Source organism: Leptinotarsa decemlineata, unplaced genomic scaffold (genome assembly GCF_025532065.1).
Source record: "Leptinotarsa decemlineata unplaced genomic scaffold, Ldec_3_MD MMD2_tig00000035_RagTag_RagTag, whole genome shotgun sequence".
Taxonomy (NCBI): Eukaryota; Metazoa; Arthropoda; class Insecta; order Coleoptera; family Chrysomelidae; genus Leptinotarsa; species Leptinotarsa decemlineata.
The window spans coordinates 5,609,521-5,631,129 of NW_027412540.1; the positions used below are offsets into that span (position 1 = coordinate 5,609,521).

General features: G+C 32.9%; 1 protein-coding gene across 3 annotated transcripts in view; it reads right to left on the bottom strand.

Moving 5' to 3' along the window:
- LOC111504188 (uncharacterized) overlaps positions 1-21,609 on the bottom strand; it is a 442,392-nt gene that overhangs the window by 63,773 nt on the left and 357,010 nt on the right. For all 3 annotated transcript variants that reach the window (XM_074171789.1, XM_074171790.1, XM_023158689.2), the window contains one exon: positions 9,601-9,693. In XM_074171789.1, the coding sequence (XP_074027890.1) occupies positions 9,601-9,693 (93 nt within the window). The remainder of the gene's footprint in view (positions 1-9,600; positions 9,694-21,609) is intronic.

The following is a 21,609-nucleotide window of genomic DNA, read 5'->3' on the forward strand; positions in this document are numbered from 1 at the left end:
TGTGCGTAATGTAATATTCATCGACTATCTTGAGAAGGAAAATACCATCAACACTGAATATTATATAGTGTTATTGGAGCGTTTGAAGGCCAAAATTGCAAAGAAACGACCGTATATGACATAGACAAAAAATTGTTTCATCAAGACAACGCATTATGTCATAAGTCAATCAAAACAATGACAAAAGTACATGAATTGAACTTCGAATTGCTTCCACATCTACTGTATTCTCCATATTTGGCTCCCAGCGACTACTGGCTGTTTGCAGATTTCAAATAATTCTTACCGGTAAGAAATTTTACTCGAATAAAGAGAGGTTATTGCTGAAACTGAGACCTATTTAAAGGCAAAAGATAAATCGTTCTACAAAAGTGGTATGGTATAGTGAAACACGTGTCACGAGTTTTGTTGAACCTTTTATACTGAAAGTCTTATAATGAACTGTATAAGTAAGTTTGATTATGGATTTTCATCAAGTATCGGCCAGTTTAACTGAATAGTTGGAGAACAAAATGAACTGAAGCTAACACGACAAATAAAAAACATTATCGACCCAACAGTCTTACCGAAAAACAAAAACCCCACCTGACTCTTTGTTCTGGTGTATCTGCCATATAATAACCGCGATCTTGGGTTCTAATTCGAGATCGGGCTCGAGGAACAAGACCAGTTATTAAATCGCGAGGGTCCTTTTCAAACAATCATCAAGCATACAATGGCTCGAATGGGAGGCAATTTGAGAGTTTTCATTGTTGTGCGTTCGTCGAGTGCCGAATTAGACGGCATGCCAAAAACAACAACATAACGATCAACGTCTTGACTGCGCATTCGGCAATTGTTTAATCGCCCCTGAGTTATGTTACGTACTTCTGCTCTTGTGGTCTGAATGGAAATTCAATGCGCCGGAATCCATAGAAAACCTCCTCCTCTCCAGTAGGTACTCGGTTGCACGCGATCGAAAAGCCTTATGTATAGGGTGATCAAAAAAATATAGTACGACTGATATCAAAAACTGCCAATGTCCATACTATTATTACTGCTAGGGTGATAGGTCGTTAGAGTGAATTTTATCAATTTTGGTCAACAGATATTGGACTGACAACCACATGGGTCATCAAAATATGCGACTGATCATTTTTCTCTAGCATGAAGTGAAGCAGGGGATACGTAAATTTTGGAAGACCTGGAACTGAAGAAAAGTTAGTTCCATTAGAAGTGTTTAACAGATTAATGTACAGCTGTCTTTCAATAGGTAACCCTTATAGGTTTCAAGAAACTGTGAGCTATAGAGAAGCAAGAGTTATACCATTCAATCATGGTACAGTGTAGACAAGTAATATTAAATGTAACAGGACTATGAGTCTTGAGGCATATTTGTCTATGTACTGAAAACTGGAAGGCCGTTTGATGACGCTAAGACAGTGGAAGAGTTTGTTAGAGTTGCAATACAGACAGGTTGTTACAATACAGATAGCGACAACAACGCTAAGAATAATGAAATTATAAGAGATTTCATAGTATAGAAATTTAAAAATTTAGAAAAGGGATTTCTCTTTCTATTACTTTTACATTGGCAGATTGTTTTAGAAAAAAAAACGAGTACAGTGATTACGTAATCACATAAATGCTGCTAGATAACCTTTATTGCGACATATATATCAGCAAGTTTTTTTTTATTGTTTGGTATTGACTTCATTACTCTAGTTAATCATTATGATAATAAGGAACCAATTGTTGTCATCTCGGTTGTCACTGACTTTGGACAATTTGTATCACTCTAATCTCTATTGATGCTTTGGTTGAAAAAAGACATTCAAAGTTATTGAAACTCATACAATAAACTGTACTATTTATAGTACAGTAATAGGTACAGTATAACATCTGCTGTTGCTTCATGGAGAGAAAATGAAGCAATTCAAGAGAATTTTATGCAGAGTTATTTTACGGCACTTGCCATTTCAAATTGTTGTTTTTTCGTCGTAGGAGTCGTAGGATTCTCTTTTTTCTCTATTTCACCAATACATTTAGTTCAAAACTCATTGATAAAGTTTATTGTATGATTTTCACTATAAATAGTGAAAATCATACAATAAACTGTATTATTTATGTACTATTTATAGAACAGTAATATTTTCACTATAAATTGTGAAAATTATACAATAAACTGTATCATTGAGTTTTAATATGGATATCCATCAAGTATCGGCCAGTTCTATTCAATTTCAAAGTTATTTGTGCTACACTGTACGTGGCGCACTCGTGTAGTTCACGTTCATACCACCTATTATACGAACCGGTAGTTTATCGTATACACTTTGCAGCGTAAGAATTTTATTTTTATACCTCTGGCGTAGTATTTTTTATGCCCGCATTACATGAAATATGTTACGGTTCAAGTTCATATTTCACGTTATGTCTTCCCTTCGGTAAAACGTAAAACGAAGAATTTTCCGCACGTATTGCGGCTGAAAATACCTACGTGTTTGTATTGGATTTCCAAATGTTAATGAATGGAAGAACAATATCAAAGTATATATATATATATATATATATATATATATATATATATATATACAGGGTGTAACAAAAAATCAGATCATAAATTGAACCACATATTTTGAAGTCAAAAATAACTTTATTGGATAAAACTTACCTTAATGCAAATGTGCACACACAAAATTTGCAGCCCGTGGAAAGTATAAAATGAAAATAGATTTTTTTCCAATATTCCATGAACTGTTTGACAGTTTGTGATAAAAATGGATCCATGGCTTTCTTATCTTGAGAGCATCTTTTTCATATAAAACCACGAAATCTGTTCGGTCATAAAAATTTTAGGGGGGGTATTGAACTCCTGAAACCCCACAAACTTTTTTATGCATTAGAAATAAATTGATATTGTGACACCATTGATGTAATACATCATTATTGATTTCATTTCAATATTTTATCCGATTTTCTCATAGTCAATACAATAAAACATTTTTGTCCATGATGAAACTAACTCCGTTGTTACGATTTTATATTGTATCATTATGACGTCCGTCGAATCGCTATATTTATACGATAAATGTGTTTTCCAATTCCCTTTCTTTATTCCCTTTAATACCCAATTCCCTTTATTTATTATTTCATACCCATATTGGAACCATTGGTATATACTGAATTTCAAGAAACCCTAAAAAAATTCCGTCTATTTCATCCTCTGATGTTGCTAACTTAGTTAGCGAAACGTGCGTCGTGAAACAGTGTTTCTTTTTGGTGTGGAAGTGTTTTCTTCAGATTTCATAGCAAACTTATTAAGCCCAAGAGCAGTTACATTTCTGAATGACTATAGAGGTATCGAATAGACATTAAGGACACTTTCATCATTGCAACATATTATTTGATCATATGAGGTGAGTATTAGATGACCCGAACGGTACATTTCCCAGATGGAATTGGCAGTTGAAAAAACTGACTACGAGTATGAAAGAGGTTCATATACCTCGTACATTCACTTGTTTTCATTAATTTCGTGTCGAAAGTAGCCACATCAAAAAATTTAGACTAGACTTATAAATATTCATGTTAGATGTCAAGGTCCTCCATATGTATTTCGGAATGTCTGCATTTCTGTTGACTTTCAGAGTTCTATTATTCATGAGATATATCGTTTATTCAAACTATCTTAATTTCGAAAAGTTCTTATTTGTTTAATGCTGAATACTGATAATTTCGAAATTCATTTTTGAACTATTTCAAAAACTTGCACAGTAATCTGTCAAACATTTTTCGTAGTGAAATATATTTGAAATGAAAAAAAATCCGAAACATTTCCATAGAAATTAAAGGCCTAGCAATGAAGGTTATTTTAGTATAGAAAAAAACTTTCTGCAAACACATTATCAAATATTCTTCAAAGATTCAAAATGTCTGATAGGTACTTATCGGACCAACCGTCTTTTTTCGTTATCCAATAGATTTCACCTAGTTAGGAGACTATTAACAAAAAATTTTGACATCTCTCAAGAAAAAAAGTTATATAAATAAATCCACTTTCGAGAACGCTATGGAAGTAGAAGATTTAGTTTACCATAGGCTTTCCATGTTATTTACTGCACACTGATTAATAAGCGTTACGTGAAGGTTAACTACGGTCAATGGTTACAAACCCGTGTAAAATAACTAGACGTACTAAATGTCTTATATCATACTTATTTAATATAGGCGACAGAGTCATCAAAAATATATGTTAATAGTTTCAACCTTCTCAATAACAACTACCTACATAGATACGAGCCACAATGAAAAATTGTTTATTTGTGCGTCTTAGATAGACGTCCAAAATACATAATTGGAATGAGTAGAAATAATACGGAATAATTTGTTTGCACCTGAAGACTAATGTGGATATGAATATTCAAATCGCGGTAAAAAAGCTCGGGCCAAAATTCACATTATCACACTATAAAATGTTTACATTTTTTTACAGTATTCAAGGTCATTATTTGCTACTTCACGAACTATGAATGTCATTTTGACGCATACGAGATGTGTTTAGAATATTTAGATAGTTGGTGATTTTCGAAAAATAAAATTAGAATGAATAATAGTATAATGAACACGTTTTAATGAGTATTAAAAAAATCTGTAATTTTAGAAAGAAAAACACTTTCGAAAATATGTAAAAAACTCTGGCGAAAATTCACATTGAATACTCTACACTACAAAATGTTTACAGTTTGTGCAGTGTTAAAGGTCTTTATTTCCTACATCAAGAACTATCATAGTCATTTTGACGTATCTGGAGAACGAAATGATCTGAATATTTGGTAGTGATGATTAAACTCTCAAGAAGTTTTAGAAAAATGCAGTGTTGCTAGTTATCATCTCTTTTTTCATTAACTTTGTTTTTCAAATGAAACATTCCTGTATTGTAAACATTATAAACATTTTTAAATACGATGTTGTTTTGCAAATAACCATTATTCCTTCAACTTCCGAATATCACAACCCGAATGGAATTTTTTTCGATATTTTTCAACAAAATCTAGTTTTGATGTGAATTTATTGTTTGGTACGTGGACAGGACATGTTACAGACATTGTTCCTTCAACATGATGAGAATGTATATATAATTTCATTCAAACTGAACTGATTTTTTTTCTTTATTTTTTCATAAATTTTTGCTATTACCTATATTATTTATTTCGACTGATTTTCATCAGATTTACTGTACACAAAAATTTCACTATTACCCAAGTACCTACTTTCATCAAGGAATCAATTGATAGACCTGACATGAAATAAAAATTGGGAATTTTCAGTTTCAGAATTGAAATGATATATTTATAAAATTCACATTGTTTGAAAAATACTCTTTTTGGATATCTGAAATAAAGCGGAAAAATTCCTCATTTGCAATTTTGTACTGAATTCAAGGGACAAGGGAAATTATCATATTCAGTTTCTCTGAAACGGCACTAATATTCCAGTTAAAACAGGCCACCCTGAATGTCATTTTATATTGAGAGTGTATGTAAATCTAACCCTGTAACGTTTTTGAAGTTAAATCGGGGAAAATTGGTGGCCATTCTGTAGAACCTATCTTTCCAATCTATCAACTAGGACAATTATCATTGAGGAAAATTGTCGCGTTGGTTCCACGCTTGAGGGAGAACCAAATTTTGTTAAAAAATTACCGCATTTCGCAATAGGGGATTTAACTGGATGGTGTTGTTAGTGCTTGGCATAACTTGCTCCCCAAAAAAGCAAGTTATGCCAAGCATATTTCCAGCATTCAATATTTAGAAATATAATACGTTCTAATGCCAAAGACGCTTTCTTTATGGCAGATAACAGTACAGTCACAAAGTATTTAAAATGTATAGATACCATAATCCTTCATTTCCAGTGAGGTTCTAAAACTTCAAGAAGATAAAATATTATACCCTCATTTTGAATTTTTTTTTCGATGAAAAATAGCTATGAACTCTCGCGGAAGTCAATCATACAATGTATTCAGGTATTGAAAAACGAGCAAGATACACGTAGTAAGATATATTTCCAGAATATCTGCGAATAAAGAAGATTCTGCAGGAAAAACTTCAGACGATTTGTTGCCATGATTATCCCCGAAACTGCCATACACACTCTCAAATTTGAATACACCTGTATAATCATTAATTTATTTCCGGCGCTCACTATCTGTCCCTAGGCTTCATCTATACTTAGAAGAATGTGTAAAATCCAATCGGAAATGCATAAATAGTTGTGGAGCGTTAGACGCCGCCTTGGCATTTATCCAAATTATTCCCAATTATAATACGGATACAAGTAAGCTATAAAGAATTAGTAGAAGACACTTGTGCCAAATGTTGAGCAAATTAAGGCCATTCAATTTAGACCAAACAGAATGAGGATAATCCCTAAAAATGTCATTTCTGGTTGGAGTTCATGGTTATTCAACAAAATTATGTTAACTTCTTTGTGGTTCCTTTATCCTCTATTTCCGGTAACTTATAATTGAATGTTACAGACTAGTTAAAAGAAAATATCAAACCATTATGAGTTTTCTTTCACTCACAGAATATGCTTTATAAAGAAATAGCGTTATGACCTTCGAAAGACTTAAGAGTATCTGTGTGGAATTAGATTGCCTTTTCCATATGATATACTCAAGAATATTTGTGAAATTGGCTTGGTTGATATAAGATACTATTCTTCTCCAATACCTACCATTTTTTTTTGTGTTGGACCGAAGTTTGTATTTCTAGTTCAATCATTGGGCATTGATGAGACCTATAGCAGGTCGAAACAGTGCTGTGTAGTGTTTGGACTCCGTTTTTGGACTCTGGTTTCATCTAGTTGCCGTGCAGTGAAAGACAGAATGAATCAATCTCATTCGGCAATCGATATCGAAGCTCTACTTTGTAACGGATCGCTTTGAGGAACCTTTTTTATATTTACCATCTCCTTTTCTTACTAAAGCATGCCGTTCAAGGATAGCTGAGCTCAGCAAAGCATTCGTGGTTCAGCCTTTGTTTTTGCGCTCCAATTTCAAATAGAGGCAATACTTATTTATTTAACATTTGAATCGCACAATAACATTGAACAAATATTTAAAAATATATCACAGTATAGATCGTGAGCGCGACGAACCAGTGTAAATATTTTCCAATGAAACTCGACATTTCCGAATGTAATATTTATAAAGATCATATATAAATTATTTATATTTGGTATTTGTTGGCAACATAAATAACAATTTTTCAATTGGTCTCATTTGTAGAAAACATCTTAGGAGTACCAATTATCCATGGTTCGATGTATTTATTTCATTAGAAATTTTGTCATAAAATTGAGGAATGTATTTATAATTCATATTTATACTATTAATACTTTCTATTTCCTGTCATTTTGTTTGTTTTATCTTCTTTTGTGTTGTCTATCCTTTACAATTGGCTGTACCGTACTGACGAAGGTTAAATAGCCAGAAACAGGTGTCTGCGGTTCGCCCACTTTCCTATGAGTGCTGCTTGTCCAATAACTCCTCTTCATTGATACCAAACGTTTCGTCTGATACTGCGACAGACATCTTCACTTGTATATGATTTGACTGCGAGGACGAAGTTAATATCTCGGAAGCTCAGCAACTACTGATTGGGAAGCTCCGTGTTTAGTTGTAACAATTTTAGGGGGTAGTGGAGGTGATGGTGGGAAGTGTATTGGGGCGTCCATGTCAATGCTCATTTCTGATTGATAAGTAATTTCACTTGTTGAATCTTTGCGAAACTTCATATGATGTTTCCATGGAATGCCAATTTAATAAAAACCTCAATCGTGTTTTTTGAAAGAGTATTGATTTATTCATTTTTGCAACTCAATAAAATTGCCGTACTATTTGTCAAATCGAATAAAATACTAGAACAATGAACTTCCTCGAAAACCCATTTTCTTTGAACCGTTCTGTTATGACCAATGCTTAATGATAGGCCAACGCCGTTTTGTCTCGACAGTGATCAACCATTCCTATCTTATTAGGAGACGAAAACAATTCGGGAAAAACTTTAAGATTGCTCCAACCGGATACCAGAATTGTGTATGGATGGCATATTATGCCTGCAAATTCATTATTACCATGCATTTTTCTCGTGTCGGCATTTTTGCCTTCAATGTGTGCGAGCTGGAAGTTTGCACGTAAGACTAGGCGCACGTAACAAGTCGATGACCGATGCGTCTTCAATTTTGTGTTCCTATTTTTATACAGTGGTTGCACAAGAAGTGCAGTCACCTCAGTCACCCTAATATTGGTTGGTGAAAAACTATTGGCTACTAATATTATTTCAACAAGCACGAAACATCAAAATGTGAAGAGCTATAATTTATTTATAAAGGAGCTGCAGTAATAAAAGCTCATTATATATCCAAAACGTTTCAGGAAAATTTGTATTGCCATCAGCATAAGTGGGGAAAACTTAACACTAGGTAAAAATTTTTTTGGCACACCAATGGAATTATTAGTTTTTAGTGATTTATTTCTGTAATTCTTTTGAAAATAAAATAGGGTCGAATGGAAATTAATATACACATCAATGAAATTTCGTTGAAATTTCATTGCATAAACATAGTGATTTGATATTTTCATACTGGAAAACATAACATAACGATTTTTGGCTAAAACCCAACCATAATGTAAAGTTCAATTATGAAAATTATATCTTTCAAAAAATAAAAATGTATCAGTTAAGCTCAAAATACTGAATGTAGTTAATATACTTCAAGTTGATTTCTACAATCGCGATATGTCATTCACTTCAATTCATTTCAAGTTATTGTAAGTGCTCGAAAATTAATCACAACATCCAATCTAGCATGCAATATTTGAATAACATCTATGGCAGAAACTGATTCATTTCGAAAAGGGCAGCCCATCAGATAAGAATGATTCGTGCATGACTTGGGCGTGATATTTCCATCAACTCGACTAATTAAAATGAAAAAGTTTAACAATTCAATTCATATTTGCAAATCATTTTTCCATTGATTATAAGAATGATCTCCGTGGTACTATTGAAGAATTGATGATTTTATTTCATTGTAACGTTCCAGTACGATTTGTGTTCCATATGCATATCGATTGGTGTACATCCGGGAATTCCGGATATACTCGTATATTTTTATCCCTCATTACATTAGTACTTTTTTCCCTCTAGCGTCACTATTATTGGAAAATACTTTTTGAATTATACAAGGGTCTTTCGAGAAAAAATCTCGATCAATTTATAACTATTTTTAGAACCAGAACCAATAAACATCGTTTACCTCACCTGACTTATGAAGGAATACATACATTTTTCTTAGTTTCTAGGTCAACAAATAATCGTTGAGTCAGTCATATAAACATCACTTGCGAGCTAGTAATAAATCATTTGTACGTACGTATACACGCAATTTCGTCAAAACCATTAAAATTCATAATTCCAGACCCACATAATCGGGATGATAAAATAAAATCGAAATTCGTGTTGAATTCATTACAACCACTATTGTGGCTAGTCGGTATCGCTTAAGAGGTGGATAGAAGGTGATAATTATAGTGAAAACTGTTTTACTCACCTACTATACTAATTAATGAAGATACTAAAACTAATAACAGGAAGGCCCAAGGCGGTGGATATTTGTGGTGATATAAGTGCAGCCGTCTCCGCCCTGAAACAGATTAAAACTAGTTTATTCAACTGAGAATTCAGTTTGTCAAATTGATTATATTATTAATGAATATTAGCGACAAAACTGATTGAAAAAATCCAACTCAAATTGCCAATAATATAAAATTCCAAGTGGAGGTGAAATCCGTAGAAGCCAAAACATTACTCCAGTAGCTAGTTCTAAAAAATCATTCATATTTTGCTGGAGATATTCTTTGCAATGCTAACAAAAATGATGATTAGGATATATCGTTTAATGCATAATGACATTATATAAAAAATTGTTATTATAAATAACTTAATATTTTACTGCTTCCATGTTTTTCAATATAGCTTTAAAAAAAAGTCGTCTTATTTTGCTGAACCGGACAGTGTGAAGAAAGATAAATTTACAATAATTTTAAAACAGTTACAATTAAAGTAAACTGATTAGGAAGGTGTTGATGAGTCATTTCCAGAACCAAAGTAAAAAAATAATTTTTTTCGAAATTTTGTTTTACAAGTTATCAAATCTTGGTTTTTGAACTCCAAAAAGTTACACATTTTCTTAATAACTTGGTGAAAGACAGATACATTCATTTTCTTTCTTTCCCAACATCACGTATTTATCACCAAATGCCTGCCTGCTTTATTGAATTTTTCAATTTCTATCAGCTATTACTCTTTTCAACTTATCTTTCTGCATTTCATAAATACGCTGTATAATTTTCCATATTCTCAAGCACTCTGGGTCATGTGCTGTTTCAAATATTCTCAACAATTATAAAAAAATGCAATACCCTATAATAGTTCTCAAATTTCCCAAAACCGTATATTCAGTATTATCTGTCAGTTAGGTTAGGTTAGGTCCAAAGTGAGTAGGTCTATTGGACCCTCCACTGTCAGTTACAATCAGTCTGTATTCGTTTAAACTCTATGACTATCCAGCTTATCAAGCTCCTTGTGAGACTCTTGATTTTCCTCAATAGTTATTTATCATATGTTTTAAACCAAAAATTACAATTTTCGTAATACAAATCATGAAATTATGAAACAATAATAAAAATTAATTAGCGCTCCGGGGCGACTTCATTGATTTCAGTGGCGCAGTTGCTTTTTCAGCTGCAGAAAAACTCTGAAAAAACCTTCAGCACCACATCATCTGAAGATCTTGACCCGCCAATGTCCTTTCTTCCATAGAATAAAATGTAGGGTGTCTCCAGATGCTTCAATAAATTCAAGATATCACCAGAATATTCAGTGACACGACTATCGTCAAACTTAAACCAGTCCATTTCGTCTCTGACCGAGGCATAACCCCTAATATCTATTTCATTCGTAATATGAATATTATGAATCATAACATTCAAAATTACAATTTGATATATGAAACATTATATTATAAGAAAACAAATATAGCCGAGGCACCAATCAATATAATAATAACACTGATGATCTTCAAACATGACTCAACCTCTAACGGAAGCACCAAACTCTTACGAAGGTTCGAAATAGATGAACACTTCAATCTAGCAGACCACTATTATAATCTTCATGCAGTCATTGTTCACTGTGGTTCTGGCGTTGAATCTGGTCATTATTACGCATTGGTCAAAGACGAAACGAACTGGTTTAAGTTTGACGATAGTCGTGTCACGAAGTGTTCTGGCGATGCAGTGAATTTAGTGGAGCCTCTGGAGACACCCTAGATTTTGTTTTATGAAAGAGAGGACATTGGCAGATCAAGATCTTCAGATGATGTGGTGCTGCAGGTTTTCCTGCAGCTGAAAAAGCAAATGCGCCACTGGAATGAATAAGTTGCCCCGGAGCGCCAATTAATTTTTGTTGTTTCATAATTTCATGATTTGTATTACTTCCTCCTTTGAAATGGAAAACTATATAGGATATACGGTATCTTGGTTCATTATCTGTAAAGTTCAGAGTTCCATATCAAATATATTTCATTTTGGATCTTCAAGAAACCACACAAAATAAAAATAAAACAATCATTAGTAGATGGAAAAAATGAAATACTTTGACATCCATGCCTTGCTTCTCAAATGCATTAAAATTGTTAACGCAATCAAACTCACGAAAAAATAACAGTATAGAATACAACTCCTAGTTTCAATAAACTATGTACGTGGAGTATTCGAAGGGAGGCTGTACTTAAAAAATACCATTTACCTAGAAAACCGTACTCATGTTCATCTTTTTATGACAACCATTCCCACATTCCTGTGATCTTAATTTCTCAAATTCGGTTAGGTCCTCTGAGTAAACAGACTTTCCCGTTAAAAAATTTTTCTCGTGCGTGTTATGTTTGCAGTGCAGCCTAGCAGTCTGTAAGAATATTGATCCGTTAATTTCATTGAGGCCTAAAATTTATAGTTCTTATACATGACAAGAATGCATACACTTTTTCCTAAAAGGATGTGTATTGACCAGAGGGAAGCCGCAACCATACTCGTTGAAAAAATTTGTAGTTATGTAATAAAAACTCTCACTAATAGAAATATCACTGATGAATATGAAACCTAGAAATTTGTGGTGTATTATATAATCATCTAGTTCGTCACAAATTGTGAAGGAGGTTTTGTTTTGGAATGTAATTTTTCAATTACAGAAGAATCTCACCACGGTAACTGCCACAAATAGAAATTGAAATTATGGTATTCAGAAAATTAAGTAACCTATATATTCACTTCTGCATTTCAAAAATAAACTCGAAGACTGACATAGTTCAAGCATCCTCTGTATACCCTCATTAACATCGTCAATCTTGCATATCGTGTATAAAATGTTTTAGAAGCAAAGCACTCTAGACGACTCTAATGTCATCATTAGTGGTCCCAGTTGGGAAAAAAAACGTTCGAGCAGTTAACAAAAAGGCTTCGTTATAGATTGAGACATGAAGTTCTCATTCGTAGTTGGGTAAATAGCCTATTAGCGTTACACGAAGCTCTTAAGTATCTATACCAGTCCAATACATCGGTATGGGCAGTAGGGAAAACTAATTACGACACATGGAAAAAAAGTACTCACTTAAGGAAAATGTAACGGTATAAGATGATGACATAACTGGTTTCTGATAGCTTGAATTTGTAGATATTAAAATGGCAATAATGTTGCAATGAAAGTATTTTTTTGAGAAAAAAAAACAGATTTTCTCGTTCTGATCTGGGTATTTTTCACATTTCGTAGAACGACTTACATAATTCTCAAATAATATTTTTCGATATTATCGCCGATAAAAAGATATTCATTACAAAACCACACATCAACTCACCTTATTCCAGATGTTTTTTAACATTTTCACCATTGTTACTAATTCTCAAACGTTGTTGTTGATGGATCTACCTTTGCTTTTTTCCTAATCCCTGATTAGGATGGTCTTTTCCTTCCCTTTCCATTGAACAATTTTTCAAAATAATTTCTCCACATTATCAGTATGTTTTCCTCTCTATTAGCCCTATCTTGAGCAATATCATTTTTATTTGTATTCAGTTTCTTTCTTTGTTCAAATCCTTTTCTTCACTGAATTTTCCACGATATTTTCCATGTTCTTTTCTGTTGTAGAATTTTAATTTCATTCATTCACTTCATTACCTTTCAATATTTTTGATTAGGATATTATACAACGTAAGAGTTTTTCTAGTTTCCACTATAATAAATTCGATAATAGTAGGCACTAAATTCTCAGAAATGCCTGTAAAACTTTTACCTTAGTAGCTGTCTCTTGCAGTGGCGTAGAAAAATTATACCAATTATACTCATATAAATATATGATAAAGTATATGGAATCACAACCTGACAACAAGGTTTTCGTTTTAATGCAATAATAATTTTGAGAACTATTATGGAATTTAAGTTTAGTTTAATATTCTATAACGATACTGTCAACTTCATTCATTTCTCCATACCACGTAATATTTGCACTTTTTCATTTCTCAGTAGAGTTATAGTGTTGTTGTCAATATTAGTTCAATTGATAGGTTTGTCAAGTTTTAGTAGTGATTATACTCTCTTTAAAATTTCTGCATCTATGTATCCTTTATCTCACTTTTGCGATTTTTTTATTCTACTCGAACTCTAGCAGGGATTTAAAAATAAATTTAGTTTTTGGCTGAAGCACATACTGTTTCAGTAAAGTTGATGATTACATTCTTGTCAAAATCCAGTAATAAATATTTTCCGAAACTTCAGAAAGCTAATAAATTTTGCAATACTCTCACTCTCACCGTGAGCGCATAAGCCGCAAGCAATTCACGCCTACTAATTATAGAATAAACATAATGTAGCTTGACATATATACCGCATTTCTTTATTTTCAATATGAACGTCTAAAAATACCAAACGGAACCCGACAAAAACTAATACGTTTTTTTTCGTATCGCACTTTCTAGCAGGCGTGCATGTCATCCTTGGAAAAGTACGCAATCTAGATCCCGTCTATTTTCGTATATCACTTCCCCTTTCTAATACTTCTACGTTCTTTTCCGCTTTCTTAACATAACTGAGATCGAGCGGGACCATTGAGGGGTTTCTTCTACTTCCACACCACACACAATTCTCAAGATTCACTATATTTGGGTCAATGAACCCTTTGGACGCATGTCGCCGGACCCTTTCGTTCTGTATTTTGGGGCGAACGACGAAGTATAATTTTTTAGTGGCTCCAGAATGATTGTTTGTTTTGCTCGAGTTTCACTCGATAAATCCCGGCACAATGATTGTTTTTCGGATATTCGAGAAACATAATAGAGTTCCACGAAAGATAGTATAAAGTTCCACAATGCAATCGTTATTTCATTATTATATAGTTGCACATGAACAGAATTTCCACAGAGAGGACGAATCAGATTTAATAAAATATTTAATATGCCTCAAACTGAGTATAAATAAATAATTAATGACAAAAGCCTCTCGATATAATTATTTTATTTTTGGATAGAAAATCCATCATTCAATATTAGAGATTCTTCCCAAACAATTTTGATTCAACACGCTGACTCGGAGGTCATAAAAACTTTTTGAAAACGAGGACTGATATCAAAGTCTGGAGACCTATTTTCATATTGTCTAAACTCAAAATAAAAATTGTTTGTTCTTTCAACAAAATATTGTTCTTTCCTACAAATATTATTTTCAACTACTGAGCAGCTCATCGTAATGAATTATTGTCAAGAGTTCATTACATAACAGTATCTGCATATACCTGTGGTAAGTTTAGAAATAATATTGTTAACAAAAATTTCAAATGATAATAAAGTATTGAGGAATTGAAATGTACTTATTGATGAAACTAGAGCCCAAAAATAAAACATTCGTGATTCAACAGCAGCTAGGCAAAGGTGAATCTTATTCAGGCTTGCCCTTTAACGACAGATGAGTCCAACTATGCAATCGAAGTTCAGCCTAGCACCATTGATGACAAGCCCGGTAAGAAATGAATTGCCACTTCAAAGATGATTTAGTCCAGAAATGCATTCAGCCTTTCACCAATGATGAGACCTGTCAATTCTGTCGATTACATGCTAATAAGGCATATAAAGAATGTAAGCCATATATCACAATAAGGCATAGGAGCATATGGATGAAGACTAAAAAGTATTTCAAAAAAGCTATATTGACTACATTTTAACGTCATTATGAACTGAAAATTAAACAGAGGAAAAACAGATTCCAGTATCGATAAATGAGACCATGGATTAATTAGTAAAAAAAGAAAACACAATATTAGTTGTAATACTTAAGACGAAATGTTTTTGTTTTTATTTGAGAACATTTTGGATTGTTGTTTTATGAATTGGAAGCATGATAAACAAAACACATGGAATCAGAAAATTGAATTTTATGATAATTGAATATCACTATATTTTTGAGAGAAAAAGGTTTTGGCTTTCTACTTCTCCATTAATTTCAAAAATGTGTAGATCATGCAAAGAAGTAACTTTCAGTCACACACTGGAAGAAAAATCTCTCTCAAAACAGTTATTTTCATATAAACATTGAATTACACGAAAAATAAAACACATTCGAAACAAATACTTTTATATGAACGCTGAATTATCCGAAAAACACTTTTCTCTATTCCGTTTGTATTTCAAACATTCATAATGGAATCGAATCAGATATCATTTACACGATTCCTACACAATATAATTAAATATATTATACTGTAAACTTTAGATACTACTTATAATTTAAAATTTTATCAACTCAAAAAAGCAATTTGTAGTGTAACTGCATACCTACCGAATTTGATCATAATCATCGAAAAATTTTTTGAGTAATTGATACAAAATTGTTTTTGTATATATCTTCTTGAAAATTAAGGAAAGTGGGGCTTTATTTTTGAAATAATTTGATATTTTTTGCAATAAAAAAAGTCTCATCTTTGTTAATATAACTAAATCATGATCCAGAGTGTAATGCCGGAGAAGAAAAAACTACGAGTAATATTTTAGTTATTTGGTCCAAGTAAGTAGAAGTAGAATAATTTCGGGAACTCTGAACATCCAAGGAAAATAGGGCTTTATTTTTGGAATAATTTGACATTGTTTGGAATAAAAAAGTATCAATTTTGTTAATGTAACTGAATCATGACCCAGAGTGTAATGCCGGAGAAGAATAAACTACGAGCGATATTTTAGTTATTTGGTGTAAGTAAGTAGAAGTAGAAGAATTTCGGGAACTCTGAACATCCAAGGAAAATAGGGCTTTATTTTTGGAATCATTTGACATTTTTTGCAATAAAAAAGTCTCAATTTTGTTAATGTAACTAAATCATGACCCAGAGTGTAATGCCGGAGAAGAAAAAACTACGAGCGATATTTTAGTTATTTGGTCTAAGTAAGTAGAAGTAGAAGAATTGCGGGAACTCGGAACATCCAAGGAAAATAGGGCTTTATTTTTGGAATCATTTGACATTTTTTGCAATAAAAAAGTCCCAATTTTGTTAATGTAACTAAATCATGACCCAGAGTGTAATGCCGGAGAAGAAAAAACTACGAGCGATATTTTAGTTATTTGGTCTAAGTAAGTAGAAGTAGAAGAATTGCGGGAACTCGGAACATCCAAGGAAAATAGGGCTTCATTTTTGGAATCATTTGACATTTACTGCAATAAAAAAGTCTCATCTTTGTTAATATAACTAAATCATGACCCAGAGTGTAATGCCGGAGAAGAAAAAACTACGAGCAATATTAGTTATTTGGTCTAAGTAAGTAGAAGTAGAAGAATTTCGGGAACTCTGAACATCCAAGGAAAATAGGGCTTTATTTTTGGAATCATTTGACATTTTTTGCAATAAAAAAGTCTCAATTTTGTTAATGTAACTAAATCATGACCCAGAGTGTAATGCCGGAGAAGAAAAAAACTACGAGCGATATTAGAGTTATTTAGTCTAAGTAGAAGTAGAAGAATTTCGGGAATCCAAGGAAAGGGATACCTAATGCTTATAACATATTATAGATAGAAGATAGGGTAAATTACCGAACGTTGGCAAAACGAGTCAACACATCAAGCCATAAGCTCATCAAGTTAACAAGCGTTTATCAGAAACATAATCTCTTTAAGTAATTCAGAGAAAAAATATTTTTGGTGCAATACAATTTTCCCAAGTTATAATAATTTTCCAGTATTCCTAATACTCTTGAATCGAAATGCATCATCTTTTATTTTGTTTCCAGTCATATAATTGAATATTTAGTTGATGCAGTTGATGACAAAACTCGGAAATGGAACCATTGTTTGTCGTGATAATAAACACATTCCTCCGTCGAGAATATTCACGTTGTTCCATTTGCTGACAATCAAAATCACGTAGAAATTGCCCCATTGTTTCATTTTCTTGAAGGTTCGAATATTTTCAAACGTTCCCCAACTCGAGTTTATTGAGTAATCTTATATCTATTGTTACGTAATGTTTGTTGAGTCACGGACTCTTTCGGAATAATTTTGAGGTCAAGACGGGGCGATAAACCCTTGCGAGTATTAAGAACAAAATATCAAATTTGGGGGTCTAATTGCAACTATACGTCAAACAGTCCCTATAAAATCAACGCTAGTCAAAAATATTTATCCCTAGTCAGAAGGAAAAAATACGAAAAATCACATAACTCTCAAATTTAAACGTTTTTGATGTGAATACTGATATACTAAATATAAGAATTGAAGGGGTTATATTTTTTAGGAGTGATTAATTTTTGGGAAAGAAAGTTTTTGGCTTTCTACTACTCCATCTTGATAACAAAAAAAAGAAGGATGAGGGAGTCTTCATGTATAGAGTTACTTCCTTCCTTTCTTTGGAAGACTCCCTCATCCTTCTTTTTTTTTGTATCAAGATGGAGTAGTAGAAAGCCAAAAACTTTCTTTCCCAAAAACTAAATATAAATATTGGCATATTTGAGGATTTCCAGGAAGGAGTGAAAATCCCATGACTTTGGAGTATTATATAGGAACGTAATTCCTGACTCCTACCTTACGAGTACTTTTCATGAATAATTATTTTCTCCGAGTCTTCTAGGTCACTGGGTGCCCTGGCATCGTGCCACTAGTCTCTACAACGACAGTTTTGGCAAGGATTTAAGCCACATCTACAAGAAGTTAGACAATTGACTGCCTTCATAGGACAGGCACTTGTTGGCCTGCCTATGAAGGCAGGCCAACAAGTGCTTTAGCTTGGAATAAGTACATTAGAACCTGGATCTTATCCAAACGTAGTGGCCTCACGAAAACCCAGTCACCATACATAAATCAAGTGATTCATGCTTTTTGAAATGATATTTCAGTTATCAGATTTACCTGACTAGTAGATGAAGAAGAAGTCATCACCCGAAGACGATTGTAGATACCAACAATCGAAACGTCGTGAACTAACGTGACTTGGAATCTCTACACTTTTTATTTTTTATTATTTTCTTTTTTGCATCCCTTTAAATTTTTTTTTTTATTTATTCAATTATTATATTTTTACTTGTAGGTTATTTCAATATCATTTCATTTCAGGTTTATTGTTGCTTAATATAATTGTTATTTTCAACTATCCTTTTTTAATCATTCTTTTTTACTTGTTTCAGGGATTTCAAATCATCAATAGACAATGGAAGTCCGAACTAGTGAAATTCAAGAAGAATATATTTATTTAAATAGGTAACCCTAATATACAATATTATATAAAACATATTATTAACATTATAGGAAAAGAAAATAATTATAAAAAACTTAAAATGTAGATATAGTTCAAAATTGAAAATAAAAAAATAAAAATTTCTAGTTTGAAAAATATGCTATTAAAAATACATTGCCATATAAGTTCAGCTCCAATACAATGATAAATAGAAGAAAACAACATACAAAATACATAGATAAGGCAACATTGAAACATTTAAGACAATTAAGACGCAGGTACCTAGCAGAAGTATCAATGGAAATAATAAGGTTAACACTATGTAGATTAAGTTTAATTTTTTTCTTGAAGATGATCACTTAGTGATTGAAACACGTGTCGAGGTGTTGAAAATGACGATTTGGTGTTGGGATAAAACTCCAGTAATATTATTTAATATAAATCTAATTTATTTCATGGTTAATAATAGTGTTGATCCGTAACATCAACAGCATTTTTAGTCTTCGCTTCGTTCGAAGATATAGGGCAGGGCGTCTTGAATTTTGCAAACCTACATCAAAAAGTTATTGATGGGCATTTCTGTATCCATGTGGGTCTGCTGCTAATTCCTTGTGCAATTGGTGCATTCGATTTGAAGTATTCTGTGTTTCTATCTTTTATTTGCTGGTAGAGAATATACCGGGCAATCAGAAGAAACATAGGTTAAGAATGAAAACGAAGTATTCCAGGCAGACGTATGGTGAAACCCTTTCCTTCTATAATTTGATACGGTTATTTATTATGAAATAAATATAATAAAAATATTTAGACTGCCTAAAACTATAGACATGTTCTGAGGGGTTGGAATTTCTTTGAAAATAAGTTAAGAATACATGTCATTTCCAGGGATAGTAGTAAGTGGATATTCATCGCTAGAAGATTATTGTGGATGGGTGCTAGAATTCGAAACGTCGTGAAGTAACTTGGTTGATTTTTTCTCTTATATCATTATTATTATTATTATAATTATTACATATAAATAAAGGCTGAGGACAAAGTCCTATGTAAGCCTAAAAACGAAGGATATCAACAAGTTAATACAATGCATGCAAAAAGAAAAGAAAAATAATTAAAATATGCTTAGAGGCGATTAAGCAAATAAGCAAATGTCTATTTTATTTTTGAAACTGTTCACTGAGTCGGAATTCATAACATCGTTGGGTAAGTTATTCACCAAAAAATATTGTCTCTGCCTCGTTGCGAATTTTTCCTTTTTTAATTTGAGTGTGTGACCACGTAACCGCGAATCATTGTTGAAAACAAAAAGTTCTTTCTGATTAGCATAGTTGTACTTAGTTATACGGAAAGATATGATGAGATCCCCACGGAGTCGACGTTGGTCAAAAGCTAGCAGTTGTGTCAACCTCAGTCTTTCGGGATAGGTTGGACGGACTTCACCAAAAGTCATACGTGTGGCTCGAGGCTGTACATTTTCCAACAAGTCCCTATCGCGCACCAGAACAGGACACTACACTGGACCTGCATACTCATGATTGGACGAACGTAAGTTTTGTAGAATTTTATGGAACTTGAATATGATAGATGGAGGAACGTTTTGCGGATGAGGTAAATCAGTGTGTTTGCGCGTTTGCATGTGGATATTATATGTTCGGACCAAGTTAAGTCAGTATTAATAGTCACTCCCAAGTCTACATGTGAGGACACTGTACGTAACTATTGACCGCTTATTGTGTACGAATGGAGTGGATTGTTCTTTCCTTGATGAAGTACGACGCATTTGTCGACGTTAAGAGGTAGAAACCAATCCTCGCACCACTGACTAATCGAGTTGAGGTCTTCTTGAAGGGAATGATGTTCGACTAAGGCATTTCCATACAGTTTAGTATCATCGGCATAAAACGACTTGCTGGACTGTATGTGAAGAGCATGATCACTTGCATAAACAACGAAGAGAAGCGGGCCGAGAACAGATCTCTGGGGAACTCCACTTGTGAATTGTATGTGCGAAGAAAAAGAGTGACCCACTTTGATCGTGAAAGTTCTATCTGTCATGTAATTCTCAATCCATAGGTTTAGTTGACCTCGAATACCGTGTGTGTCAAGTTTGTGCATTAGCCTCCTCACTGGGACCCTGTCGATTGCGGTGATATGATTGCGTTTTTTGTTAAAAATTCTGACATATCTTCTACGATGATGGATTCCATTACTTTGGTATACTTAGGTATTTTTCTTTTCAATTTCTATATATTATAGACATTTCACTTATTGTTTATGACATTTGTTTTCCTGATCCATAGTCTCCAAAATTCAAATGATACATTAGTTACTATCAGTTGATTCCTTGTTACCATACTTTTCTCTATATTTTAGAACGTTATGTGTCTTACTGATTCACATTTTACTTTGACTTTATGTGAAATTAATTCAACATTATTTCATTTATGGACTTTAGATCAATTGATTTTGAGCTGACTAGGCATAATCTTCTACCTTTTTACATTTACAATGTGTCTGTACAATGTGCTTGGCAATATTGTGCAATATCTCGTCATTCGGTTATAATAACTGTTAGATAATGCATCACGATGGCAGATAAAAAAATTTATAAACATTTCATTCTGGGATTTATGGAAATTTACCATAGATTTTCGTATCTATGGCAAGTGAAAAGCAAATAATGTACTAATCACGTTGGAAAACGAAGACAATATGACGTGCTAAAAAGAGTGGTGAATGTGCAGAGATTGTCGAACCTTCTACAATAATATTGCACGTTTATGGGCAGCCGTCTAAATATTGTGCAAT